The sequence below is a fragment of the Micrasema longulum genome, unplaced genomic scaffold, assembly GCF_059751315.1.
Source record: "Micrasema longulum isolate JH-2025_06_02 unplaced genomic scaffold, ASM5975131v1 h1tg000831l, whole genome shotgun sequence".
Taxonomy (NCBI): Eukaryota; Metazoa; Arthropoda; class Insecta; order Trichoptera; family Brachycentridae; genus Micrasema; species Micrasema longulum.
Genome location: NW_028278023.1, coordinates 259,754 through 284,499, shown reverse-complemented (window position 1 = coordinate 284,499; position 24,746 = coordinate 259,754). Strand labels below are relative to the sequence as shown.

Sequence of the window (24,746 nt, the reverse complement as noted above, 5' to 3'; positions counted from 1 at the left end):
TTGTTTTGTGTAATATTGTTTTTTTTTATTACTGCGTTGATTTAAAAAAATAAATATAAATAACACATAATTACATGTACACTATAAGTGATTATTTTATAATTTTTTCCAAATATTTTGGTATACCACTAGATACCTCACTAGAACGTTTCATTCTGCCTTGTATTGCTGAAGGATGAGTTTCTTTTCCTAAATAATATATACTTAGATTCATTGAAATTAATTGAATCATTGCTGAAATCGTAATTTATTTGCACTGAGACTTTAATTCATTCTAAAAGATTCATACGCAATAAACCGGAAAGGCACTACCAAGTGATCACGTTTTAGCACCCATCGTATAATTTGTAAACGTTGATAAACTATGATAATACTTGCTAATTTGTACTCGACAACATTGTTTGTTCCATTACCGATGTATACTTGCTTGGAACACGGCATTATTTCATAGTTTCATCTTATCGACTATTCATTAATGTTGTAGCGGACTCACGACTCGCTACATTGTTGTGAAACATTTCTATTTCTTCTATTGAAACGATCTAAAACAAAGATCTCGAATTTATTCTTAGCGCAAAATAAAGACTTCAAAAGAATGTGGTTCTGTTTTGCTATAAAAAAGTCAAGGAAGTTACATGTACACACTGAAATATTGTAATTCTGTGGCGTTGGGCCAATTTCTTCGCTTTAATTGATCAATAATAGTTATAACTGTCCTTGTTGGTCAAAATAAAATATTCTCGCGCATATAAACATTTAATGCGTATTTGTAAACATAATGATTCAACTTTTGACCCGCAGGATTTTAAAGCTACAATATTGAATTTATTTTTGGGTAAAAAAGCTCGTTACGAATGCAGAAAAGCGACACGCCACTTTGCATACATACTTATGCAGTTTGTGAGGTTCATCAATTAAAATTTGTAGGTTTTTATTTTTAAGAAAGCATTCATCAAGCGGGCCCTCGAAATAAATTACTATTAAGACCATGACGTTGAATGAACTATTTATTCATAAACGGAATCGGTGTTGTTATAATATTGATGAAATCATATGTTCATATTATTATTTTATGTAGGAAATTAATTTAATGACCACAATTAAAATGCCACAGTCAGTACTAATTCCTTTCATTTCTATTGTTTCAGGTAATCTGTGTTCTACAGTGGCGGATTAAGGTGCTCGCTTGATTATGTCTACGTCACACGTACATTTATTATGTATGCTCTTTCACTACGGTAAATTATTACCAATATTCCATTAACCTAATTACAGGTCGTTTCTAAACCTAATTTTGTATTGCCTTGTGTATAAAATATTCCCATATAATGGATTCGAGTAATTAATGTTTTACGTATCTTTTCGAGGTATTCGTTTTCATGTGGCCAAACTTGTGTAAATATTAACTACCTCAATTATTTTTATCCTCGGTTCTCATGTTATATTTCCTTTTTTTTTCATTACTTGACACTAATGTAAAAATGTACAATATCACTTTTTTTTAAAATCAATAATTTTTATTTCACTCTCACTTTTATTTTCAGACATCTCATCGTATAATTTTTCCCCTTTATACATTGAGCTATTTCGAGTTTTTTTAAAAATGAATGGATGCCTTAAATGGCCACCCCGCGGTCTAATAGTCAGCGTATTTACCTACCATGCAAGATGTCTTTACACTAGAATATTTCATTGTCCACGAACTGGCACCTAAAGCGTAATACTGATCATCTTACCCTCGTGTAACTTAAATGATCAAGATAAGTTGCGGTTGGTGTAACAACGCCTTGCCATATGCACTCTTATGTGCGGAAAAGGAATGATGATTGTGATTAACACATTTTTCTCACAACGCATTTTTCGCATTCCGTAGGTATTATACTCTCCAGGCCACTTTACAACGGATTACTCTGTTAAAATTTATACTGAATTGACAAAACTATTCTAACGATAATATTTAATTACGTAAACAAAAGCTCTTGGACCCATGCACAAAGTTACGGGTTCGATTCTCATTAATGTTTTTCCAAGTTTTCCTCTGGCATCTATAGCGTCTGACTATTATTTTGTCTAAAATAAAAAGATACTTTCCAATTGGTGAGCGAATTAATTGCCCTTATGTATCATTAGGTATGGGTATGTGGAAGACGATTTTAATTATATTTTATCAACTCTTAAAACCCTGCAACTTTTGTACCTGTAGGTAAGCAAAAAGTAATAAATAATTCAATGAAACGGCTTGTGGTCCCGTTGCTAGCGTCGCGGACTCACGGATCAGAGGTCTGAGGATCGAACCCCACTCTACAACAACCTGATACCCGTTTTCTAATAGTGAGTTATTTACAAATCGTTGAAAAAGCCACAATGGAAACATTTGGGTAAATCATAAGGTCGCAAATGTTTAAATATTCGGGAACCACATATAATAATAGTTTATTCTGACTATTTAATTTTTTTTATAATTACCATGGCTCCAAAAACGTATTCATTGAAATTTCCAATTACAGGATCATTACTTGTATCGCCTTTTATTTTACTTTATTTCGTTATTATTAATATTATATGAAATTCTTGTCTGTTTATAAATGTTTACACGGTTTAAAATCAATTATCAACGTATAACAAGTTGATGAACGGCAAGTGAGAATATTTCAGTATTGAATTTGCACTAATGACGCCATTAAAGTACGATTTAATCAAGTGATTTCATCTGACGCCAAATGGACGATTTAATTAACAGAGTCTCATTCCTCCCATGTCTCAAATCGATTTCAAATACCTCGTCCGCCTATTCAGCGGTAATTTCAAGGATGTTTAAATCAACATTTATATACTATACATATTGAATCTAATTGGTGGTGTGGTGAAACCGGTTAGTAAACACGAGAGTTGTTGCCGTTGGTTGTTGTCTTGTCCGTTTGCGTATGTTCAATCACCTGCTGACCTGCTACTTACAGCCTTATACCAGATAATTTGGTGGTCGCTGAGAACTTTTAAAACGAACTTGTATGTCAGCGAATCTCTACAATTATTATTAATGTCTGCATCAAAATTTTTATTGATTGAACTCATTTGAACTCTCACGGCAGAAATGGGCTCATTAACAAAAATAACGAATTTAACAGAAAAGTAAAATAAAGAATTCGAATCTCATTTGTGAAACACTGGGTCATGTATTTAATTAAATAATCAGTCGTCGCATTTTGTCACATGTATTTTACACAATTTTTTAAGACAGGGATCCACATTTTGCCAGTTTTTAATATTCCGTTATTTTTAACTTATTCACGAGAAAAAAATGGCATTAATGTCGCGAAAATCCAAAAAAGTGCAATACCAGTTTTACCGTGCACCGTTTCATTTAAAATAAGAAGTTTTAATAAATAAATACGGGAAAAGAACACTAGAGTACAATATACCAAAAATGTATAATTTGCTCCCATTAAATATAAATAAAAAAAAAACTTATCTGTCTCAAGAGAAATACGTCTGCTGAGAATCTGGCTTTTAGAACGTGGTTTTTGATATTGATTTTTTTTTGTCTTTTTCTTTTTTATTTGGTCAATTTTTTATTTTCGATGTACATATTTTCTTTTTTTTTCCATAGTAATAAGAGTTTTTATATGTTTATACAATTTAAGAGATAAGATTATGTATATATAATAGAACTTAACTATAAGCACCTGCTGACGAACTGAATTTTATGCAGTTCAGTAGGATTTGATAATTTATATGTTATTTTTTGTATGCTTTTGATAAATATATATTTTTTAAAATTACAATATCATGCCTGTTTCTTCTCTAAAATTCTTACTCACGTTTCTAGAAATGACATTTCCCTCGTCTTTCTTGATTGACAAGTAGTTAAAGCGGCCTGACGTATTAGGCGAGGAATAAATATTAGGATACCAGAAGTGAACGTACGGATTATTAGTAATGAATATACGTGACGAAAGTATTTTGTTGAGCGCCTACACCTATCTCTGCGCGCCGGGTACTGCCAACATACTAATTACATGAAGTTTCTCGTGTCTCTCGAAACATGGTCGTTCGTTGACCCATAAGTTAATACATCCATTCTTTTAATGCCCAAAGGAATGAAGAAATTTTTATTGAAGTATCGCAGCGGAAGCTTTGCGGTCTTAATTATTAAATATTTTAATTTTGTCTGTTGTCAATACAGTACAACAGCACTCGTGTTACAGTTGGTGTTTTATTGTGTTATCCATTACAAGATTGTCCTGTACGGATTTTTAAGTAATTGAAATAATATTCCGTTTTCATATTATATTAGAAGCAAACTTAGGAATCTCCACCAAAAACGGAAAATTAGTTATGAATGCCAAAATAAACTATACATTAAAACTAGGCTGTAAAGATTCCGATACCGATACGGATATATCGGCCGATATAATCGGCAGGCCGATATATCGGCATCGCCGATTATATACAGCCGATATTAAGAGTTTGAAAAGCTATAATACTTGTCTTATCTGAGCTCAGTTGTCTCAGAGCGTCTGTTTTCAACTGCAGGTCCCATACAACATGATTTGCGTAACAAGTTGTCTGCTAATAATTTGATCAAACTTTGTTTTCTTAACAAAAATCTACCAAAACTTAACTTTAATTACTGACTTTGTCTTGTGTATCGGTTTACTTTGCCACTTTGTGCAATTGAATGATAATTACTTTCTTAATTAGCGCTTTGATTGCTTGATAATATTCTTGATTATTCCATACAAATGAATACTTTCTTTGAATTTTAATTTAACATTTTGGTTTACAACCTTCTTAAGGTTCAGCCTCTAATAAATATAGGTAACTTTTATGCAGAATAAAGACAATTATTCGTAATTTATTTGTTTTTTTTCCCTTTCTTTACTAAGCCACCGATATCGGTATCGCCGATTATTTACTCTAATGATCGGTATCGTATCGGCAAAATTATGTATCGTTACATCCCTAATAATAACACATCTACCTAAATAATAGCGTAATTCAAAACCATCTCCAAATCTCGCAAAAACAGACACCGCAAACTTAGCATTCTCCGTTGCGTTAGTAAAGCATGATAATTAGAAATCTCACAATTCCGTTTTCAAAGCTTTTCGCAAATATCTCAGTAGGTAACTCCTTCAATGTAGTTATTTAAGTTTGCTTCTAATACACTCATGTATAGTCTCAAAGCTGCCATGTTAAGAAGATAAATTCGTAACATTTTTTTTACACAATAACTTGAAATGGCCTTAAAAAGTTTCAAATCAATTTGAAAAAATATATTCTTAAAAAGTTCGTTGTTATGATCTAACTTAGGTAATAAAACATAAATAAATAATAATAAATCGGCGGCCTCCGAAGTGTAATAAAGACGCTTGAATGACAAACGGAAGGTTCTGGGTTCGATTCCCGATAAGAAGACACAAGTTAAATAGCTGCGAAGGTTTTCACGGTCACTGTTATCAATATGTTTCTTTATGCGACTGCGACACACAAAACACACAGTTTACCCTTAAGATGGCTCCTGCAATGGTAGTCCAAACGTGGGAAAAAATCTAACATACACGGTATCGCCCAAAAAAGAAATTTATTGAACACACAAGTTATTTTTCGCAGGTCTGGGTATTCGCCACTGTAATTGATCCTCTGTATTGTGGTGCAAATGATAAAAAATATTTAAAAAATGATTTAATTGTATCTCGCTGTGATTTTGCAGAATGGCATTTTGTGTGAACAACGTTTACAATGTGCTAACTTGTAAATAAGTTTTATTTCGTGTTTCTTTCTAAGCACTCCACACTATCTAATGTTAGTACTCGTATAGTGCTAAAAGCCACAGTCCTCGCGAAGGGTGATAAAACCATATTGGTTTTACATTGACTTTTCGTGACATCGTATTACCTTTACTCTGCCCCTTCATGTGTCTTTTCGATTTTATGTTATTCGTTCTTCGCGTAAATTATGCAAACCTTTTGAAACGTGGAAGGATTACGAAGTGCTCCAAATCATTTAGTTAGTAAAAGACTTGCACAGTTGTGTGGAATGTTTATTTTCTTCTAAGTAGGGTTCACACAAGGACTGTCTTGTCTACGATAAGACAGTATGACCATAGCCACTTGCTCAGCGCATGCCTGTCGCTCCCGCGCATTTTTTTCTGCTGAAAATGTCGCCTAGATGGAATCCGTAAAGAATTAGAATTAAAAAAATAATATTTATATATATCGAACACGACTGCTTATGGCGCATCGATTGCACAACTTATAGGGACAAACAATGCAGAGAAAACGCGGCAGAAGCAATTAGGAAGTTCAGCCCTTCGAGAAATTGGATATAAAATTCTTACGCGCGGTAAAAATTAGAGCATTAAATTGTACGGTTAAGTTTCTTTAAAATGTTTGAAAAAAATGATAAAAATGAACAACTTTAAACAAAGTCACTAGTCCTTCCGAATCAACCAATGCTAAGAGAGTTGTGATAGATCGGTTAATGATTAGTCAACTGACCAATCAGCAGAACTCACCGAGAGAAGGCGAATAGAAATTGAGACGTCACACGCGAAGAAATTTCAAAAATACAAAACCTCATAGCGCTGATAATACGATAGATGAAAATTGAAAAAACGAAAATATATATATATTTTTTTTATTTATTTCAAAACACAAAAATGTACAAAACATAATTGTATTCCCATGAGTTAGCAAACTCACTCTGGGATAGATACAATGAAAGATTATCAGATAAAAATACATTTAGTTGACCATAATTAAAACAAAAATGGCCAAATCTCGGAAACCTTTTTAAAAACAAATTGTACTATATTATTTAACATTAACTTACATAGGTCAAGGGTTATCGAGAAATAATTTAAGGAAATGATTTTTTATGATATGTTAGTCTAATAGTCAGATGATTTTTTTGAAATCACTGAACTTCCTCATTGTAGCTGCCATGAAAATCCGCAGTATTTTATTTTTGTTATTTAGTTCGTCTATTTACATATTGGTATAAAAAAAATATTTTTAGCGAACTCGTTCATAACAGAAGGTTAAATATTTCATAAATTAAATATATGATGTACATTGTTATTATAAGAGCACACATAAGAATATGCTTATGTGTGCCCTATACGAAGATTAAAAATAAATAACACGCGTCTTCGTATATTAATTTTCGCAGCGTTCCTCGTTTGAACTGCGCTCAAATTGTTGTATTGTCCCATTGTTCTGTCCTGCGCTGTCGAGGCTGTTCATTGGGCTGGGACGGGACAATTTTGTCGTGTCTATTGTATTGCCCTCGCGTGAACCCAGCTTTAGGCTTTCGAGAAATCAATTATACAGTGGCAATCCTTTCATCGGGGAAATATTAATAAGTGTCTGTGTAATTATATTCCAGCAGCGCTGTACCCTGGGGCCCTCGGCTGGCAGTAGTTAGTAGTTAGCACGGCCACTATTATCCACCGTTGCCATACCAGGAAATCGTTTAGCTCCGCATCGATTGTAAATAACCTGAAACAATGCTTCATTTAACGGTCGGACGTTTTACTACCCGGCAAACATAAACTCTGATCGATGTGATTGTGTAATCTCTAAATCCACGCTTTAATGAGGGACGCGAATAACTCTCGGGTTACGGGAATCGGGAGATTACGAACTCTCCGCATAAATCATTCCTATTATGACAGGCACACCTTGTCATCCCGTTTCTTGTTGGAGCGCATTCTGGAGTCGGAGCTGCTTTGGGAATATTCTGTTCTCGGCTCATAGAACCTTCACACAAAATTTAATCATGTAGCGATGTTGATTAACAGCATAACTTAAAAACATAACTTTTGATTTAAGTTATTTATTGACAGTTCTTGATGGAATCCCATTTTAATGATATGATAACTTATATTTAAATATAAGTTACCAATAAAAAATGTATAGGGTGAAAGCGCTAATATGTCAAATAAATAAGTGGAAGTGTATAAAGTATTTTTAATTGGTAAATTATTTTTAAATATAAGTTATAATATCACCTAACTTTTCATTTTACTTTATTTATGGTTGTTGATAGTTCTGTTATCTTTTTTTGGTCCTCAACAGGCCAGAAATTATAGCACAAAATAGCAGGGCTTTAGAAAAATCACATTTATATTATAAACAATATTGCAAAAAAAACAACGCAGCACCAATCACACCCATAACGTAAAATACAATATTATCTAACAAGGACAACAAGATTATTTATTTTCTCTTGTTTGAAAGAAGAAAGGAAGGAAGGCTGATCTGGGCCTCGATTATGATGGGAAGATAAAATTTATCTTCTAGTTTATCTACAAAGTAAAATTAAGTTTTATGTATGAAAAATAGAACATGTTCAATTACCGGTTACCGACGAAGATAGTTTGAATTTTCATACAAATATACACACTTTCGTACATAAATATCGATATTAGTTTATACTGTCTCAGTAAATACGTATGAAGATAGCCGTTCATAATCGCGGCCCTGGGGTTACTCCGTGTGCATCCGCTGACGAAAGGATTTTTTTAAAACAGAGCCAACAAATTTAAAAAAATTCAAGTGGCTTTTCACGGGTACGCTTTTTTTTCTTTTTTTTTGCATTGTATTTACTCGTATATAAAAAACTATAATTGGCCTATAATTTTAATTTATTTGTAAATAATTTTTTTTTGTTACAATGGCTGTTGTTTTCTTTTAATGAATAAAATAAAACAAAGATGAAATGAGAATGGGTTTTTTATTTTTGCACGAGTATATAATATTATTTGTATTAGTGTTGTTACTGTTTGGTGAGTTTGGAGCGTGGTGTGTGAAATGTGGAATTTGTGAGCATGTTATATGAGTTGCTGCATAAAAATAATAAAAAGGCTTGGACATTGTAACTATCAATGAGGCTCAGTATCTGTTTGTAGCGGAGAGCGAGCTAAGTCGTCACAAGTCCAAATCAGTTTTTTTTGTATTTTGAAAAATTAGTGATTGCTGTTTCTAATAATTTTTTTTAGTTGCTTTATTTATTTATTTTTAAATAAATTTAAATTTTGAATACACAAAAGAAAGCGCAGAATATGCAACTAAGTTTACCTGTCGACCATATCTAAATATATATAAATTTAGGTTCCGCATGTTTATGGCCGCAAATCTCTGAAAGTAATCGATGGATTGACACAATTTTTTTACAGAACATTGCATTTTAGCAGAAGATTGTTTCTATATTTTTTTTTTATTGTGAAGTTCTAACGGAAACGGAACATTCTATGCGTTTTAAATTGACTCATAATTTGTCATAGTTAACAAGTACTGAATGACAGTTACAATTTTCTTTCCTTATATTCTATACCATAGTCACAGCAACGCAAATTAAGATATAAAATTAAGCAATGTGTTTTCTCGGTAAATGTATAGTTGCTAGACAATTTTTATTTACTTCCTTAATAATTGATATCACACAAAGCCACAGCGAAGTGGCCGGGTTCAGCAATCAAAAAATAAAATACGAACTAGAATTCAAAATGAGTATGGCTCAAATAATATTCACAGAGTACTGTGGGAAATTACGGTTTAGTTTCCCGCGACTGAAAGTTTCTCAGTAATAACTAATAATAACACACGACGTAGGAATGTTTACGAAATACGAATTGGCTGCTCATTCCTCATTACCCGAGGAGGAACTATACTTAATCCGTGTCCGCTCTAGTTTTTATTTATTTATACGTACATATATATTGTTGGAATGAAATGGCACAAAGACACTCAGACAAAATTAGCTTGTTCTAGGAATAGGTCCAATATACGAAGGGTTTGGCAAGCCAAATGCCTATAGTGGCAATCAGTTCCTTTATAGGCAAATGCTTATTCTATAGAACCGATCTGTTGCAGCAAAATACCTTTTAGGTATGTTTATCAAATATATTTTGAGAAAAAACTATTGAACAAAAAAATATTATGAAATAATATAATATTTTTCTATTATCAAATTTATAAAGAATTTAATGAAATCGCATAATATTTAGTTTACTATCCTTAACAATTTTTTTTAATCCTTACTTACAATGTTGGTCAACCAAATCGTATTAGTTTTTTTTTTCAATTTCTTAGATTTTCAAACACACGGTATCAGATTATGAAGTTAAGGTCCGTTATATGGAAATGATTTTTTACATGTCGAGTAAGGATAGATACCTGACGCGTTATCCAAGAAACAAACCAAATTCTTTTTCAAGATATTTACGGCGTAGCCAAGATACTAGAATGAAAACGAGAATGTTTAGTGGCGTTAGCAGGCGCTATTCAGGGGAGATTTTGTGACATTACGAAATTATAGTGATTCCGAAACATCCCGAAAGGGAGACGATTTCCGAGTGATACCGAAGCATCCCGAATGGATAACGCGTTGGGTATTTACGAATATGGATTTAGAGCCGAGAGAACCTGATGCTTCGACGCTCTAGGAAGGCATCCGTAGCACATGGCCTAGCCAGCTGTATCACCTCTGCTTGATGGCAATACCTCGCTTGTAATGAATTTTTATGATGAACAGACGTTCCCACTTGATATAATAAAAAATGAAGTGTTGTAATACGTTTATCTGGTTTCAGGGCTAAGATGGTGAGGTGCGGTCGTGCGCGGCCGGGCCGGGCGGGGATCCCCTCAGCGGCAGGCGGATGGCTGCCCCAATGAGAGACGGCGCGCAGGACCACCGACCCAGGGCAGACGGCAGGGCCGCGCCCAGGACCGAGCAGCCCAACAACTTCGAGTACGATGACAACGAGTGGGACATCGGCATCGGGGACCTCATCATAGACTTGGATGCCGATATAGAGAAGACGGGCGAGGGCACGGCGGCGGGCGCCATGGCCTCGGCCGGCGGGCCCGCCAAGGCCGCGGCTGCCAAGCTGGCGGACCACTCCGCCACGCTGGACAAGGGCCTCAAGATGAAGATCAAGCGCACGAAGCCCGGCACCAAGACCTCGGAGGCCAAGCACGAGATCGTCAAGTCCAACGAGCTGAACGGCGCCGCCGAGGTGCCGGCCGAGGAGGGCACCGGCGCGCCGCCCCCTGCTGCCGCGCCCGCGCGCCGCGCCTCCGCCGCGCACCGTCGCGACAAGGCGCGCGACAAGCACCCGCCGGAGGTCAACGGGGCCGCGCCGGGCCCCGCGCCCGACACGCCCGCGCCTAGCGCCCCCGTGCCCGCGCCCACCGCGCCCCCCGCGTCGCCCGCGCCTGCGCCCGCGTCCGTCGCGGCAGTGCCGACTCAAGCGGCCGCGGAGCCCCCGCCGCCCAAGAAGACAAAGACTGATTCTAAGGTGAGTGTATCCTATTTTTGTTCATTGTAACCCAACGTAAATCAAATTAATTAATATCGAGCGTGGGCGGTGTATTTGATTTACATCTTAATTAATCTCGGTATCCCTTCTTTATCTCGCCTAATCCGAGCGGAACTCGCCTTACTCGTAATCTGTAAGTAAACTTTGTAGACGCGACTGAGTAATGTAAATGTATTTATTTTTAAAACTGATATAAATAGTTTTATATCACCCGTCGATGGGAGGAGTGCTCTCCCGAAACTATAGTTGTGTTCTTGTAAAATAATAAAATTGTGTAACACTGATAACAAAGTTTTATTTTCATAATAATTTATAATGAAGTGTTACGAAGTGAATGCCGATTCAATTAAAAATAGTATTTATTTTATTTTTATTTATTCACAATAAACGATACAATATACGATATTGGTATAATAATCACAATTTGTTAAGAGTCGATAGTGTTCATCACTTAGAGTAATAATTTTCTCCCGCTTAGAGAAGCTTTCAACGAACGTTTCAAATTTTTGGTTTGGTTTTTAGTTTAACAACGAACGTGTAATCGGTTTGCGCTTGGAATTCTCTACCTGAGTACATACGGCCCGTTGTATTGCTGTAAACTGTAGTTGATAATCAGTGAATGGGCGACTCTATTAGCCGGTGGCGTATTATTACTCTCAGGTTCATAAATACGTATCAAAAAGTTTTTAACGTATGTTTTTTTAATGGACAAAGTTATTTAAACTCTATAAATATTATCAAGTTATCTACTTATTATAACAAACTTACCCAGTCAACATAAGGAACTATTTGATTTTATAAACACAGTTTTCTTATAATCACGTAAAGTGGATGTTCTAAGCGCAAGGTACCCATGTTATTTTATCATAATTAATACAATATTTTTATGTGTGCTTTGATTGTAAGACATGGCCAGTGGTAATAATAATTCTGCCGTTTAGCCATATGCATACCTGTATAAATTGTTATCTTTTATTGTAAAGATTTTTTGTTACTGTTTTTAAACTGACTGTCACACGACATAACTGGACAAGATTCATCTTCCGTTTATAACTGGCTCGGGAAAAACCTTTCCGTGTAATCGATTCAGTAGTTGTGTCCCTTTCGTTGCCCGCTCTCGAACTAGCGAGTAACAAGGATGGACAGTAGTGATACGGATCGGTTTCAGATTCGAAGCAACAGACTAACAAGAAACTGGCCACACCGCTCTGCCTCCAGTGATTGCTTCAGCATTTATTAATTTGTTTCACTTAACTTCGATACGCTGTGTGCGTGTGACGGTTTCAATTACAATGACAGTGTAAGTTGCCTAGTATGGCGGTATGGTATCTGTATTAGTAGATTTACAAGATAATATACTCGTATAATATGTATGCAGTACTATTGTGTAATTTTACAAACGATTCAATTATGTACGCATCTTTAAGCGATTTGAATGTTTGCATAAAATGTTCACGATTAAGCTGTTAGTTGAACAAGTGAAACCTTACAGATATCTATTATGTCATTGCGGGTTAACGACTGGTATTATGATCCGAAAGTTAAATAAGGCTATACGCTATCGTTACGGTAGTCGATAAGAATTTCCAGGCCGATTGACAAAGGTAACGGGTAGTTGACGGTAATCTGAAATCGATAGATAATGTCATCAGGTTTGAGTTACACTAAACGTGAGGTTACCCGCCATTATGATGGTAATCTTTCAGTCTACTGAATGGTAAACTGTTTTGAAAGCTTTCCCATGATGTTATATCTTGTTACAATTAGACTGTTAATTTATTCAAATGGGCAATTTAATTAAACGCCGATACCAATCTCTACGGCTCCCATTCGCGGGCGATACGGTCGACTGCTCGCTTGCGGATTTTGCGTCACGATTACGTTTATACCGATATTTATTTATTTATTATATAAGCGTTTTATGGTATAACTAGACAATATGTAGGTCTAATAAAGATAATATATAAATAAATATAAACTAATACAGAAAAGTAGGTCGGTACATAATTAAAAAAAATTAAAAAATATGCAAGTTTTCACAAGGTATTATTTATTTGAGTGTAAGTAAAATACAAAAAGCCAAAATGGTTTTTACAGAATTCGAATAATGCAAATTATTTAGATTTTGTCAACGTTAGAGAATTTTTAATGTAAAAACTGATCATGGAAAACGAAACACATCAATTTCACCATACGAGTCTCCTAGCTTTATTTCTCCATCCAAGAAGTTCTACGTCGTTTCCGAGCCGGTGTAGTCTGACGATTGGAGAGTTTACAAAGTAATTGAGGAGGGAGTCAGAGAAATTGTTGTCCGATGTGGACGTAAGCTGGTTTCTTGTGTTACTAGTAATGACTTAGGATTTAGGATATAGAGATTTTGGTATAATTTATGTTTTCTCTGGATATTTATTAATTACTTTTAAGACTGAAAAAGCACACATAATGCTAAAACTATAATTACTTTTTAATATTATTATAAAATACATAATTTACTGCCTCAGAACGGGGAAACTATCCCTAGTTAGGCAGTTTTGATGAACCAACAGCAAAAATAAATATATTTATGTTTACTTTTACTACTTAATTAATTTGTTGTATAAATAATTACTTGTAAATTGCTGTAATAAATATGTAAAAAATAAATAAATAAAAAAATAAAAAATATGTCTACCAGACGTCATAACAAAGGTAGACTGCAAACTTGTACATCTCTTTGGTAGGTACTTTGATACTTATTAGTCTCGTTAAATCAGGAAATTGAATCAGTTAGATAATATTTTATGACCTGGCCGCAGATATCTTGTCCACCACAAATAAACCTGTACAGGTGCACCATACTAACCTTTTTTTTCAAGTTTATTATATCGATGGTCTAGAAGGCAAACGTCCTAAGTAAAGTAAAAAAAAAAAGAGTTTTCACGTTTCAGTTTCAAATTAGTTAGGTTTTACCAACTGTTTAATATGCAAATCTGACAGAAACCAAAGTACTAGTATAAAATCAAGAGGAGGTTGAGTGGTAATTGGAAAAATATCACATCTCGTGCAAACGCAATTTATATGACTGTAGTATGAATCGGGTTGTGGTCCCGTGTTTCTTTTATGAAGCTCTTCACTTTTACTATTGTACAGATACCGGCATCGTGTAGATGTCGATGAGATGTATATTTTAGGCTGTATATGTAACACTTCTTGCATTTTGTCAGAAGTATGCAGATGCAGGTATACGATAAATCAGAGTGACACTTTACACAATGTGATTTGCTCACAGGACGGTAGGACAACAGCGATTTGAATCAGGAAGGATGTAGGTAGGATCGGGACATTTACAGCCTTGTATGAGTTGCAAGTATAAAAAATGTAAACTTAGTACTTCACAAATATAATATCATGTTCTTGCGTGTGGATATATGTTGTCGCGTTTTTAAAAATCGGGTTGTGGCCCCGTGGCTGGAGTTGCGGACTCGCGGATCAGAGGTCCGAGGTTCGAACTCCATTCTACCCTAACTTGATTCCCATTCTACCCTAACTTGATTCCCATTTTTTTTCAAAGTGAATAATTTCTAACTCGTTAAAAATGGTCGTAAAATGGAAATATTTGGGTAAATCGCAAGAACGCAAATATTTTTTTCTTTTAAAAAAAACAAGCTAAAACAATTTAATCTCAGGAAAAACTCTAATTCGGTAACTTTTGACCTTGTTCTTGGATTTGTTATATGTTTCCAAGTAACTGAATGATAAGTTAATCTGGTGACTGTTGATAAACTTTATCCCCCATAGGATAATATTTCGAAGAAAGTCTGGATTCTCCTACTGAATTACGTCGTTTTAAGAAAGCAGATTATATCGCATACATGTACTTAGGTATTTATTGAAATATTAAATTAAATAAACTTCTAATAACAGTAACGATTCGATGTGATTGACGTTAATTTCCGCGACCAACGTGGCAGCTAGATTGTTGCTGTATCTCCTTTGGTGCAATTATTATTGTCATCGGTGTTGTCTGGGCCGAGCAAGAATATCTTCATTTGTTCGAAGCGTCTCTCGAGTTATTCTTTAATGACTCCTCTGTCAAAGGAAAACCGGTCTATACGAGTTGGTACCTTTTTAAGGACGGCAGATTAATGTGGTTGGTCTGTAATAAAAACGCGGTTTAATGTTGTAAAGACGACCCCGTCCATGCTGATATCTGGTTCGCATTTAAATTGTATTGCGGTCTCGGACCATCGGGCGAAACCACAATTCGCCTTCTTATCTGGGTGGAAAAGTATGTTTGGACGTTCGTATCAATCACCATAAACATCCAACGATCCGACAAAGCGGTCAGATAATACATATATAATTTTTGCCCGTTTTCCATGATACCAATCGCGACTTTGCCCCATTATCGTAATCTCGTATTGTATTGTATTATAGAGAATTACCTTTTTACTAAAGAGCATCATGGGAAGAGTAGAGCTGATTTTATTCAATCGATCATTGCACGTGCCCATGATAATCTTCTGCGTATCGTTCCAATTTTAGTATATGTACTGATGAGGAAACACAATGAATGTGATGCTTTACATCGCAAAAGGAGCCTTATCCTCGAGGGACCACTGGTTAAACCTGAAGATATTAAAGAGCTCGCCCCCTACCTAATAGCCCGGTACTTTACGGATCTGGGCTTGGAGGGGCAAATTTTGCATAATGTTAACTCTCGCCTTCCAGACAGTAGCCAGGCTCTTTATACACCTGGGCTTGGAGGGGGAGATTTGGCAAAATTTAAACTCTCGCCTTCCACACAGTAGCCAGGCTCTTTATAGACCCAGGCTCGGAGGGCGAGAACTATTTATAGGGACCCGTCACAATAGATCTTACCAGATCGTAGTGACGTCAGGAGCTTTAATAGCATTGACCCCCACCTCTAAGAATAAGAATAAGAATAATGCACCCGTCCAATGTAAATACAAAACCTTTATATTATTTGTTATTTTTTAAACTCTTTACTTACACTGAGGATAAGCATACGGATACGATATTGAATAAATATATTTATGTATTTATCAGTTTCAGATCAAATCACTAACTAACTAACGAAAAATAACTTCTTTTAAAAAATGTGTTCTTTGCTATTTAACAATTTTAAATATTCGAAACCCGGAATTTCGATATTTTCTTGATATTTTTGCTAAATATTTAATAAATACTAAAGAATCGTAATCTTTTTTGCTTCATCGTATTCGTAGGTTGAAATCGTTTTAAAAGATGGAAATTCTGGAAATAAAAGTGTCTCAAGGCAAATTAAAAATTATTATTTAAATTCACTGTTCATTTTTGAGGTCTTCAACTTCAATTTAAGCAAAGGTAGGTATATTTATTTTAAACGCGACGGTAACATCTTTAACTTGAAAAACATGTACATTTTTTAAAACACTCTATGCTATGTTTTTGAACAAATTCAACAAAACATAAAATAAGTAAACAAACATTACAAAACTAAGGAGCTTTTAAGCAAGTCTGTAAGCATTTAAAAAAATCTATAAAAAGAAAAAAAATTTGCGTGTTGTTGGCGGGCATGGCTTGTAGTAGTAATGTTAACTAACTAAAACGACTAGGAAGCTACTGTAGCTACTGACAATAGTGACGGAGTTTCGTTGAAAGAAATCAGCATTCTGATTTCTGATTAGTATAATGAGCGGAATGGCGTATGGCGTGACAAACGTTTAAAGTTTGAAACTTTAAAAGCAGACAAAATATTAAAAATCTCTTCTTATATCGAAATCCGGTAATAGAGAAGTCTATAGATATTTTTCCATACTATCGAAAACTGGCATCTGAGGCCCTAGCTAATATTCTGAACATAGATAGTATTTTTATAAAAGGAAGTGAAATTAATGATATTACAATTACGATTATAATTTATACTTTTCGGATAATCAATTCGGTGTGAAAAAACATTGACAACGCTTCAAATTTTCTGCTGAAAACACTTTCTAACTTAACCTAAATAAAGAAATTACATTAAACTCATAATACTCATATATATATTTATTGAACGAAATATTTACTGCCATTGGACATGTAACTTCCTGTCCTCAATTTTCACTCACCGTATTGCGTGTACAACGTTGAATCTTTTGGCATGGCTTTGCTGTTTTTCTCGCATGTTTTATTCCCGTGGTATAAAGCCGAGTACCTACCCCCATACGTACGGTGAATTACCGCCGCACTGCCTCTCCGCGTTACAAGTTACAACTCCCGACTCCCGACCGGCGCGGTGGTATGTAAAGAGTAAATTCGTGGAAGAATATCCCGGCAATTTGAAGTTCCGTGTTTCAGCAGTGTGCATGCGCCACAGCGCCACTATATTCCCCCAGCAAATGGCCAACTTAGCGTGATAAAAAGAACATCTTACATTTTCCGCAGTCGTTACGTATTCATACTCGTACAAAGTATAAAGACGCTCCAAGCGACTCGGCGCTATGAAATAGTTCTCGCTTCTTGCCACACGAAGTTCCAAACAAAAGGCAATAAATCTCTCCCCAGCGCCAGCAAACGGGCGCGGATGCTGAGACGGATAATGAATCTTCCTTAATCTTAAGTCTGAAATATCATTTTTCTGACCCACTCCATCTCAAAAAGCCTTTTGCGTAGCTTAAAAAACAATAACAAGCGAGCAATTAAGTTTTTATTAAAAAAGCAATTAATTTATTCGTATCGTTTAATATTCACGGTATAAATTAACAGGTGATTTACAACCGTTTTTTATCAGTTATGAATTAACTGTATAATTATCATTTAAATCTTTTTCGTCGTCATCATAACGCCATATATTATATGTTATTATTTTCTTCTAACTTCTAAGCTAAATACGGTCATGTTCATAACGTTACTCAATTTAAATTAATAAATTAAAAATACTATTTTTTTAAATAATTTAGACTCAATATAATTTAATAGTAATTATCATTACCATTCCCCTTTCCACACCCGATGGTGCGAAGGGTGCTGCAATTTTAAAATTACATTTAATTTTTGTGTTCTCATTGGGAATCGAGCCCGTAACCTTCCGTGCGCGAGTCAAACGTCTTAATCTGTACACCACGCAGGCCGTATATCGATCATATGTTACACGAAGGTAAGGTGATCAGCCTTACGCTTCAGGTGATAGTCTAGGAACATAAAATATTGCAGTGTAGTAAAAAATATGGTGTTGTAATCTTTTTAGCCTGTATTGAGGTATTTTCACAATATCGTTCATATATCAAAAAATATATTATTAAATTTAGTAAAATTGTAGAATTTAATGAATTTAGTAGTAGTTGTTTAAGATGATAACTATGTTAATTGAATTAATTACGTTTTTATTTTCTTATTATGTTAACTATGTTATATAACTAATTTAAGACATGTTTCACTTATTTTTAAATGTTTCTGTATAAATACAAACATTGTAAAAGTATAAATAAATAAAATAAATATGTAAAATTGACATTTCAAATTCTATACAGAGTAAATACAGTTTGAAGCTTTTTTGGCTTGTTTTAGCTTTTATTTTTTTTACGGATTTTTCTTTTGTACCTGTTAGTTTACAGCGTCGGACATGGTAAGTATTTACCCATTTGTTTTTTAAAAATTAGTAAATACATTACTTTTGTATCAAAATGAATCATTGAGAGATTTTCGTAAGCGCATGTTACGTCTAATGAGCAGTTTTACTTACTTTTATACGTACCCACACATCACATAACGCTATAATATGTTACCGTGTCTCCTTCCTTAATAAGTTAACTAGCAACAAAACTGCTAATTAAGAATCTACGCCATGCACACACTAGATATGGCAATGCAATAGATCTAATTATGTTCTATGGAGGTATGCCCTTACCTCGTTAACTTGTTTCTATCGTTGCGAGTGTAAAAAACTCACATTTAATTCCCGCGTGAGAACCAAAACACTTACATTATGTATCTTTATTCCGTGTTCATAAATTCAATTAAACTAATTTATCTTCCTTGTATACATTAACACTGTTTTTCAAAACAATGACAATGAATTTTGTGCGGGTTCTCATACGTGTTTTAATTTTGAAATGTGTTATTAATGTTATAGATGGTATTTTTAATTTCCGACTATTAGAGTTACATAAGTATCGGTTTTAAGTTCATGGTAATGCTTCTTAATTTTAACCTTTGTCTACAAATCTTCCAATCGTCCATTATCACATAAACATTCTGCTTTCCACTCTATGTTACATCGTCTTATTCCAATACCACTAAATAAAAATATTTTTGCTAAAATGGAAAGAATCTTATTGAATCGATATTTTAAATAAAAAAACTCAAAATGAACTTAGAAATAAATATATATATTGTTCTCAAAATTCTTCTGATAATTTGCGTAATAATATACCTCGTATTTTACCTAACAAATTAGGCCTGCATTTCATACTAGTAATAACATAGGTAAAATCTTATTGTAAATCAAATTGTAAAGATAAGGGTGATGAATTGAATCATTCGGAAATTTATAAATTAAATTATTAAAATTGCCTAAATTTCAATTTTGGAAATACCTCACGTAAATTTTAAATTTGAATCCAAGAACTTATAAGATGTCACAACAATAATAACTTCTCAGAATTTGCAAATCGTCTTATATCCGAAACCATAATTTTAATCAAGAGACGGGTGTAGAAATTTTACATTTTAATACAAATGGTTTTTGTTTAGACAATCTAGAAAGATTTGAAATAAGTAAAGCCATTAACCAAAAACTCCCCATAGTAAATAATTAATAAAATTAAATGTAATTCTATTTTTAAAAATATTCCCGTTATGATTCATATTATCCTCTTCCTCTCTCCTTTCATTCTTCTGTTTCTTTCATTCAATGTTTCATAATATAAATACCAACGCGAGTAATTCTAAGTTAGTTCAAATCCTGATGATAAGGAAGTAACTTCGAAACCGGTCGTCCTGTAACGCAAAAGTTAAAGTGGTTTATACAAATTTATAAACAAATGAAAATGAAATATCATACCCCCAAAGTGAAAAATTATTTTGATTAAAAAAAAACATAAAATATCGGTATCTTTAAACTTCGTTTTCCCTATAATTCCGATCGGCATTAGTATTTTCAGTGATTTAAATAAAAAATAAAGTTATCTGCATTGATAGTGCTTTATTATGTTGATCCAATATAATATATTGTTTTTAAAATAGAGCTCTACATTAAATAGAAGTGAAGACACTCCCTCACTCGCAGGTTATTGTTTTAAACACCGGTAAAGTTTGGCGGACAAATTTAACGGCGGAAGTAGGGTGCGACTAGGAATAAGGGAGGAAGATGGTAAGGGGGAAGGCATAAAGTGGGTCCGCCATCTAGATTAAAAGGGACGCCTGAAAAGAATGAGAAAAAAGGGGCATCTCTTTCAACGGGTGAAAATATCATCTCTGAAATGAATTATATATAGGTAGATTGATTCATTTCTTAAGAAGTTAAAACATTTCTAAATGGATTTTGCAACTTGGCGTGCTAGCATCGATCGATCGAAATATCAACACATTTATTTAGCCGATAATTAATTTTAGGCGCTCAGCATTTACATTTTATTAAATAACTCTGTCCTTGTAGTAAAAATTGAGTTTAAAAAATGCTTGCATTAATATAATATTATACAAGGACATATAAAATGATTTGATTGATTTTAAACTAATATACACATTTAAAAGTAAAATAATGCGAATTATGTCTAATTCTTTATTGTCATCAATGTTTTGAGTATGTCCAAATGTTTGCAGACATGCTGGATTTTCTCCCTTAAAAAGTTTAAAGTGGCCACTTAAACTAGCTAATGACAAGTCATAAGCCCTGTAAATGTCTAGACGTCCATATTCCCTTCTCAAAAATGTTTTCCCTCGCTGTTGCAACAAATTTAGATTATTGCCATTTTTATGGAGTTTTTTGACATACATAGTCGATAAGTGGTACATTGTATTGTTATTTTGTGAAAATTTTATGCCTTGCAATATTTTTATTTAACTTTGAAACCTGAATTGAATCTGACAGTTGTAAAAAATATTTGATATAAGAGATTAAATTTAAAATTCTCCATATTTTTCCCCTCTTAGTTAGAAGTTATTGCCTATGTATATTTTGAACATGCGTTAGGTTCCAAAGGATGTTTTTAAAAATATTGTTAGTATTTTTAATATGCTATTTCAGGCGGGATTACGGATTGCAACCTAGAGGACAAAAGTAGACGCCATAGAGAATATCTATTACAAGCAATTAGAGAACTTAAACCAGATATCGTTATTTTATTTATTACTAGCGGACCTGACAGACGTTGTCCTGCTCAAACGTTAGCTTGCCTTCTATGAGCTGGTTCACCAAACGTATTTTTGATATTCGAATTTTCGATAAATTTTACTATATACCTTAATATTTGACATTAAGTTCGACATTTCAATCTTTTCATTTCGTCATCGGGTGATTTACTGTTGCCCAAAGCAAAATGAAAAAAGTGAATATCACCAGCCATATACATCATTTTTATGTACGTGTGATGAATTATTAATATTCAAATATATGATTTATGTGGGTACCTAGGTACTTGTTTATGGTTGAATTCCAAAACATAAAATAAACTTTTTTATTCACAAAAAAACAACACCCTTCCATTTTTTGTGCATACATTCTCCTCGAATGCAACCCTGGTAGATCGATGAATAAAACGTTTATGCTTACAGTAGTAAGGCGAGATCGTGGTGGCCACAGGCAGGGTGGGGGATGTTTATTGGCTGTGAGAAATAGAAAAAACTTGCAAGTCGAGCGTTTTTCTGTTTTAGAAACGTCCAATGAAGATCTCTGGGTAAAACTGACATACGATCTCGATATTACGTTCATTTGTGTATTATATTTCCCTCCGGCGAGTGAGACGAATATATATCAACTGTTCTTTGACAGGGTATTGTCCAGTTTAGAGCTACTTCGGGACAAAAGTGTCATTATATTGGGGGACTTTAACATGCATTCAGCAAAAAACATAAAAAGTATAGAGGCTAACCTCACTTTTTTGTGCTCGGTGTTGGGTCTTTCGCAGTATAATTATATTTTGAACTCTAGGGGTAGAACGCTGGACTTAATATTCAGTAGAAGAGTTGTTGGTGTGTTTCGGTCATTATCACCTCTTACAAGAGAAGATAATTATCACCCCGCACTTGAATTTTGTTACAATCTGATTGCAGATCGCCCCCGTCGATCCAGAGTTCCCGCGGAGGGTACGGTTAGTCAAAGAGGATGGAATTTTCATAAAGGCGACTTTGACCGACTGTACTCTCTCATGGACGGTATCGACTGGGGCGAGATGTATAAAATATCAGATGTAAATGAAGCGGTACAATATTTTTATTGTATTGTTGAAGGTGTATTTGATTCCTGCTTCCCTAGAAAATCTCAGGCTACTGGTGGGAGGCGATATCCGAAGTGGTTTTCTAGGGATATTGTTAGAAAAATACAGACTAAGCATTTCTATCATAAAAAGTGGAAAGCTTCTGGCTGTCGCGGTGATTATGAGATGTTTGGGTGTTACAGATCTGTCGTAAGACGTAGCATTCGATTGGCGTACCGGGAGTTCATTTCCAGCATGGAAAGCAACATTCTTCATGATCCTAATACCTTTTGGGACTATATAAGGTCACAAAAGGCGGATGGTGGGAGTGTTGACTCCATGACATGGGGTGAAAAATTGGTTCGAGGTGCAAACATAGCTGAAGCGTTTGCAGGTCATTTTAAAACAGTATATAGCAATGAACCTCCGCTTCTAGATGTTAATATTGCTAAACAATGTTCACAGACCGGTGCACAGTTTATTGATGTTCAAAATATCAATGAGAAGGATGTGGCCGACACTATCAAAAAATTAAGTAATACTAATTCTCTCGGACCAGATTTTATTCCGACATTCTTCCTAAAAGGTTGTGTGGAACTGATCAAAAAACCCCTCTGTTTTTTGTATAATCTTTCTTTTAATACGGGGGTCTTCCCAGAAACATGGAAGACGTCAAAAGTAACACCTATACATAAAAGTGAATCTAAGTCATCAGTAGAAAATTACAGACCTGTAGCTGTTCTTTCTGCACCAGCGAAGGTATTTGAAATTATCATATGTAGAATCGTCACTTCCCGAGTAGAGCCATTTATTATTGATGAACAACATGGGTTCAGGAAAGGCCGCTCGGTTGAAACCAATCTAATGGTTTTTACAAACTACGTCACGGAAGCTCTGGATGCAGGACATCAGGTAGACTGTTCATATAATGACTTCGCCAAGGCCTTTGATACTGTCGACCATGATGTCTTATTAAATAAGCTGTATGAGATCGGTTTCTCGGATGGTATGTTAAAATTAATGGCGAGCTACCTCCAAAACAGAAACCAATACGTCTCCTACGGTCTATTCGCGTCAGAGTATTTCCATACTTTCTCGGGTGTCCCGCAAGGCTCTAACCTGGGTCCATTGTTGTTCTCAATTTTCATTAATAATATTAAAAATGTAATTTTGAACTCGCGTTTTCTGTTGTTTGCGGATGACTTAAAACTGTTTTTAAAGGTGACAACTTCTGACGATTTTCGTCTTCTCCAAGCGGATATATCTAATATATCTGAATGGGGAAGGCGAAACAAACTTGGGTTTAATGTTTCCAAGTGTTCGGTCACGTCCTTCACTAGGGCCCAAAAAACTCTTTTTTTTCGCTACAAAATGAATGACCAGAATCTGATACGAACATCGAATGTTAAGGATCTGGGCGTTAGATTTGTAAGCACTCTGACATTTCATGAACACATAGAGACAATCAGTGGTGATGCATTGAAGATGTTAGGATTTGTTCTGCGTACTGCCAGGGTTTTCGAAAATACCCGCGTACTGAGAACTCTTTACAACTCCTTGGTGCGAAGTAGACTCGAGAGTGGCTCGATGATTTGGGGGCCACATGAACTGAAGTACTCTCTTATGATAGAGAAAATCCAAAAGAAGTTTCTGAGATATCTCTACATGAGAGAGTGCGGGTATTATCCTTGGCTCTACCCGACCGAGTTTCTCCAGGGTATGCTTGGCTACAACAGTTTAGAGACTAGAAGGAATGTGTATTTGACCACACATTTTTATCGATTGTTGCGCGGTATGATCGATAATTCTGAAATTATGATGAGCATTGGTTTGTATGTTCCTGATAATTACCTAAGACAGCGTCAGCATAGATTGTTTCATATTCCGATATTCAGGACCAACCTGCCTATGGTTATGCCTGTTGGAAGAGCTACCGCTATGTTGAACAACATCGCTCTGGATATTGATCTGTTCCATGTATCCGAAGGGGTTTTCCGGAGCAGGATTCTTCGACTCCTTTGACATGAGTCTCTTTCGTGTAT

General features: G+C 34.8%; 1 protein-coding gene across 1 annotated transcript in view; it reads left to right on the top strand.

The window, feature by feature from the left end:
• Window positions 1–24,746, top strand: part of LOC148278736 (uncharacterized) — a 280,311-nt gene that overhangs the window by 70,474 nt on the left and 185,091 nt on the right. The window contains exon 2 of the mRNA XM_088230928.1: window positions 10,598–11,305. Within this exon, the coding sequence (XP_088087054.1) occupies window positions 10,664–11,305 (642 nt within the window). The 5' untranslated portion in view covers window positions 10,598–10,663. The remainder of the gene's footprint in view (window positions 1–10,597; window positions 11,306–24,746) is intronic.